The sequence below is a fragment of the Oncorhynchus nerka genome, linkage group LG8 (genome assembly GCF_034236695.1).
Source record: "Oncorhynchus nerka isolate Pitt River linkage group LG8, Oner_Uvic_2.0, whole genome shotgun sequence".
Taxonomy (NCBI): Eukaryota; Metazoa; Chordata; class Actinopteri; order Salmoniformes; family Salmonidae; genus Oncorhynchus; species Oncorhynchus nerka.
Genome location: NC_088403.1, coordinates 21893684 through 21899601, shown reverse-complemented (window position 1 = coordinate 21899601; position 5918 = coordinate 21893684). Strand labels below are relative to the sequence as shown.

Below are 5918 nucleotides of genomic sequence, written 5' to 3'. Positions count from 1 at the left end.
CTCTCCTGTTCTCTCAGACCTCTCTCTCTCTCTCTCCTGTTCTCTCAGACCTCTCTCTCTCTCTCCTGTTCTCTCAGACCTCTCTCTCTCTCTCCTGTTCTCTCAGACTCTCTCTCTCTCTCCTGTTCTCTCAGACTCTCTCTCTCTCCTGTTCTCTCAGACCTCTCTCTCTCTCTCCTGTTCTCTCAGACCTCTCTCTCTCTCCTGTTCTCTCAGACTCTCTCTCTCTCTCCTGTTCTCTCAGACTCTCTCTCTCTCCTGTTCTCTCAGACCTCTCTCTCTCTCTCCTGTTCTCTCAGACCTCTCTCTCTCTCTCCTGTTCTCTCAGACCTCTCTCTCTCTCTCCTGTTCTCTCAGACCTCTCTCTCTCTCTCCTGTTCTCAGACCTCTCTCTCTCTCTGTTCTCTCAGACCTCTCTCTCTCTCTCCTGTTCTCTCAGACCTCTCTCTCTCTCCTGTTCTCTCAGACCTCTCTCTCTCTCTCTCCTGTTCTCTCAGACCTCTCTCTCTCTCCTGTTCTCTCAGACCTCTCTCTCTCTCTCCTGTTCTCTCAGACCTCCTCTCTCTCTCCTGTTCTCTCAGACCTCTCTCTCTCTCTCTCTCCTGTTCTCTCAGACCTCTCTCTCTCTCTCCTGTTCTCTCAGACCTCTCTCTCTCTCTCCTGTTCTCTCAGACCTCTCTCTCTCCTGTTCTCTCAGACCTCTCTCTCTCTCTCTCCTGTTCTCTCAGACCTCTCTCTCTCTCCTGTTCTCTCAGACCTCTCTCTCTCTCTCTCTCTCTCTCCTGTTCTCTCAGACCTCTCTCTCTCTCCTGTTCTCTCAGACCTCTCTCTCTCTCTCTCTCCTGTTCTCTCAGACCTCTCTCTCTCTCCTGTTCTCTCAGACCTCTCTCTCTCTCTCTCTCTCTCCTGTTCTCTCAGACCTCTCTCTCTCTCCTGTTCTCTCAGACCTCTCTCTCTCTCCTGTTCTCTCAGACCTCTCTCTCTCTCTCTCTCTCCTGTTCTCTCAGACCTCTCTCTCTCTCCTGTTCTCTCAGACCTCTCTCTCTCTCTCTCTCCTGTTCTCTCAGACTCTCTCTCTCTCTCCTGTTCTCTCAGACCTCTCTCTCTCTCTCTCCTGTTCTCTCAGACCTCTCTCTCTCTCTCCTGTTCTCTCAGACCTCTCTCTCTCTCTCAGACCTCTCTCTCCTGTTCTCTCAGACCTCTCTCTCTCCTGTTCTCTCCAGACCTCTCTCTCTCTCCTGTTCTCTCAGACCTCTCTCTCCTGTTCTCTCAGACCTCTCTCTCTCTCCTGTTCTCTCAGACCTCTCTCTCTCTCCTGTTCTCTCAGACCTCTCTCTCTCTCCTGTTCTCTCAGACCTCTCTCTCTCTCCTGTTCTCTCAGACCTCTCTCTCTCCTGTTCTCTCAGACCTCTCTCTCTCTCTCTCTCCTGTTCTCTCAGACCTCTCTCTCTCTCTCCTGTTCTCTCAGACCTCTCTCTCTCTCCTGTTCTCTCAGACCTCTCTCCTGTTCTCTCCTGTTCTCTCTCCTCTCTCTCTCTCTCTCTCTCCTGTTCTCTCAGACCTCTCTCTCTCTCTCCTGTTCTCTCAGACCTCTCTCTCTCCTGTTCTCTCAGACCTCTCTCAGACTCTCTCTCTCCTGTTCTCTCAGACCTCTCTCTCTCTCCTGTTCTCTCAGACCTCTCTCTCTCTCTCTCTCTCTCCTGTTCTCTCAGACCTCTCTCTCTCTCCTGTTCTCTCAGACCTCTCTCTCTCTCCTGTTCTCTCAGACCTCTCTCTCTCTCCTGTTCTCTCAGACCTCTCTCTCTCTCCTGTTCTCTCAGACCTCTCTCTCTCTCCTGTTCTCTCAGACCTCTCTCTCTCTCTCCTGTTCTCTCAGACCTCTCTCTCTCTCTCTCCTGTTCTCTCAGACCTCTCTCTCTCTCTCTCCTGTTCTCTCAGACCTCTCTCTCTCTCTGACATGTATTATTATCCCACTTTTTCCTCTGACAACGTTTAACCAACCCTCTGTCCATCCTCTCTCTCTCTCCCTACTCTCACTCCTTCTCCCTCTCTCAGATGGAGCAGCCGTCGATGGAGCAGAAGGGTCATGCCAACGTGCCGTGGATAGTGGAACCAGGTCAGGAGGCCAAGAGAGGAGCGAACACCAAGTATGAGACCACTATTTTCTAATAGCGTATACCACCCGCCTGTCCACTCCTGTGTGTGTGCCTTGCAGAGAGCTGGCCCTCTAGAGGCCCCCCAACGGAGCTGCACGGCACGAGCAACCCTCTTATGCGGCGACGTGTGTGACCTCACTGGCCGAAAAACCCACCCCGCCCGCTCCGCCGTTAGCTGCCGCAACCTCTGCATGATGCCGTTTGGCGCTGCGCTATGTCTCTCTCTCACACACTCCTCTCTCTTGCTCTCTCTCCCCCTCCCTTTCCTTGTCCTGTTGACGCCTTAGCCTGCCTGCAGGGGCGGAGCATGAACTTTAACCCTTGGGGTGATGGTGCACCTCTCTGTCTAGACCTGTAGGGGGCAACAGTCAGTTCTATTTTTCCATTTTCCATGGTCAGCCCTCCCCTCCTATGTGTCAGGCAGTCAGTTGGTTGGTTGGTCAGTCAATCACTCTTATTCTTTTTCCTGACTGGGGGGGTGGAACCGTTTGGTTATATCTCATGTTTTTCCTCTTCCTACTGCTGTTCCTCCGCTCCTCGCTTTTCTTTTTTGTCTCTCTCTTTTTTCACTCCTTCGACAAGCTGAATGAGAATATCTAGACCATTATGCTGCTAAGAACCCCACCCCTAACAGTCTTTTTGTCTTTGTTGGTTTTTAGAGCAAAGCCAATTCTCCAGCACTAGGTTTTCGTGCTGATGTTTTGGGGGATTTTGTTGTCCAGTACTGACAACCCAGAGGAATGTGGAGGGAACATTTGTTTATCAGTTCCATCTAGTTGGAGAGGATAATGGACTGCTGAGAGATGATGTAGCAAATGTTACTTTAAAAAGAAACAACAGACTCCAGTTTTTATCATATCAGTCTTTGATTTTTACAGCAGATTATTTTTTTTTAGACATATTGAGAGAGATTTTTGAGTGGCAAAGCGTTGTTTGTTTATTTGAGACTAATTGACCTTTGACACAGGGAGGAATTGTTTTTAAACCACACGCTATACCTGTGTCCAGATTGAATTTGTTTAAAATAGGTAATTATTAGATTCATAATTTTCTTTCTATACTTGTTTTGTTGGGAAATGCTGAAAAGGTTTAGCTTGTGGCTTGTGAGGCGCATGGAGTCCATTTTGGACTGACTGGTAACGAGGGAGGGGCGGGGCCAGTGGATAGGAGGCGGGGTTTGGGGACTCTGGATAAGTGGTGTGATCTCATTCGCAGGGCAATGCCGGACACCCATGTCTATTACTGTGGAATGCAAAGAATGTAGCCAGCCTTAAACATGGACCCTCACACACACAATGCAAAAAGGACTACAAATGTGGACCCTTCTGTCTCTGTGTCAAAGGACTACTAACATGGACACTCTCTAACGAACTTGGTGTTTAAGGTTGATTACAAAACGAGGACATCTTCCCACAAACATTGGACTCATGGCCTAACTGTGTACACACACACACACAGTTAAGGGACTGCTTAGTAACAGTCAGATATGTGAATGTAGACTTTCATTGAAGCAGCCACAACTACAACTCTAGCCCCTGTTCTGCATTCAATTGGACCTTGACCTTTGAACTCTATACCACGGTCACCCAAGGTCTGGACTGTAACGGACAACTGTGTGTATTTGAATGGGGACGAGGTAAAGGACTTCTGGTTGGCTCTTTTCCTCTTGTTGAAGTTTTGTTTAACGGTCAATAATACAATAATGTGGATAGAATTGGCCGTGCCGGACCACCATGCAACAGGTGAGCCCTGTGCCAAGTGACATCACAAAGGATGGCTCCGCCTACCTGAGCAAAACACCATCCATCCCAATTAAAGAAATATTCAGATTAATGCCGGACGTTTTAAATGTTTCATATGAGAGTATTATCTTACCTTATGATTATTCTTGTGCAATTCTTGTCTTAATGTTACATTATTTTTATATGATATGCTGAAATGAAAAAATCCAGGCTTGAGAATGATTGCCATCCTTTAAAAAAAATAGCATAATAGTTCTATACTGAGAGTGAATGTTTCAGATGGCTCCTCTCCTTATTAATAATAATAATAGCTATTATAATTATTGGTGTGTCCGGTCAACACACCAATCTGTTTCTCATGGGGCTAGACTCATAACTCCAAGCAGATGTCATATTTTACCACAGTATTTCTGTATTCTTTGGATGAATACATAGTCCTCTCTAAATGTACATAGATATTTTGCCAGCTCATTGTTCATACATGTAATGTAGTAAAACATTTACAAAAATAAAGGAATCAAATATTTGCCGCACATCGCACTGGAGACAAGGTACCAAAATGAAAAGGTCAGAGTTGAAAATAAAATCTATGGTTCTAGAGATTGTATTGGGGAGGGCTGGGACAGGGTGATGACATCACTGCTGACTAACTCATGTACGTATGCTTGGGCTTCCAGCACACAGATTTTGTACGTTTTGGTCATTATTTATATCCTTGTAAATCACATGGAATAAACACAACTTGTACAACCATTAATCACCATTGGTCTCCGGGTCTATACTTTACTGGGTTGTAATGTACTGGTTGAGATTATTGTCCTTTTTCATTTGTCCCATGTTTTATCTGACTCCTTCAATTTTCCAACTTGTACTGATTGTTGTCTGGGAGTGAGTCTCAATTGTATTTCATTGATTCCTCGTGTCGGCTCTCACCTAAAAAAAGGCATTCGAGGAGGTCTGAGGTTCCTCCCCTTGTACCTTCTCCTCCAATTAATTTTTAGAAGGAGACAGGCAGAGGATGTGACGAAACAAGGAAATACAATTGTGATGCAGCCATATAATTAGTCATTAAAAAACTAGAATGGCATGAACCTTCTTATGATGGGGTAAAGGTCAGCCATTTTGGTCAGGGAGTAGGTCAACCATAGTTTGCTTGTGCTTTAATAAGTAATTGTGTAAAATAATGAATTTGAAGAATGTATCTGCACTGTATTTTTGGTTAGCTAGCCATCCAGTTTTAGAGGAATGATTCCATAACATATTCAAATTAACTGCCAATTCGCCAACATTCCAACCAAACGATGCAGTCAATCCACAGCCATACATACACTGGCTAGAATCAGTTGATGATGGGACTTAGTACATGTTGCCTTTACAACTTGTCTGATGTATGGTCTGTGTACATAGAGGCTATTTATAATTCAATGACTATTTTAGGTTGACTTTTATTACACTGATATCACATCCATGAAAATCAAATTAAGGCGTCAGGATTATGCCTCTGCCATTCATTCCAATTAGACTGGTTTGGATTTCTCTCTGACCCAAATGGCTGCCATTTTCACCACATTCTGGAATAGCCCCTCTATCCATTTAATAGGCTCTTTATAAATGCACCCATGTGATGCACACTTCCTGATGGACTAGATTTTAACCAATCACCATACACTTCCCTCCTGTCTCCAGTCCACCACAGAAGGCGGAACTTCCCTCTTTTTCCCTTTACCTGGATGTGTGTTTGAAATGTAAGTGCTGTGCTCCTCTTCATTTGTTTGACTTTTTAATTGGATAACTTTTCTGGTTGACATTTTGTCTATCATCTGTTTCCAGCCCTATTCATCCTATTCCATATTGGAGGCAATTTGATGTTACTAGTTATGTGCTTACTGTTGCAGATTATTTATCCTATTTAGTCGAATAAAATATCATCAGCCCAATCGCCTGCGTTTCAATGGACATCCACCACAAGATTCCAGTCCGAGCAGCACCCCCACAGTCCACCAGTTCCAATGCCAGTCAA

At 45.4% G+C, this 5918-nt stretch overlaps 1 protein-coding gene across 4 annotated transcripts in view; it reads left to right on the top strand.

Annotated features, from left to right (window-relative positions):
* Window positions 1–4661, top strand: part of LOC115123057 (ankyrin repeat and sterile alpha motif domain-containing protein 1B-like) — a 288347-nt gene extending 283686 nt beyond the window's left edge. For 3 of the 4 annotated variants that reach the window (XM_065021514.1, XM_065021512.1, XM_065021515.1), the window contains 2 exons: window positions 2056–2147; window positions 3372–4661. In XM_065021514.1, coding sequence (XP_064877586.1) covers window positions 2056–2147; window positions 3372–3420 — 141 coding nt within the window. In that variant the 3' untranslated portion in view covers window positions 3421–4661. Of the gene's footprint in view, window positions 1–2055; window positions 2148–2815 lie in introns of all 4 variants that reach the window. The other variant, XM_065021513.1, reaches the window with a different exon arrangement.
* The last annotated feature ends 1257 nt before the right edge of the window (window positions 4662–5918 follow it).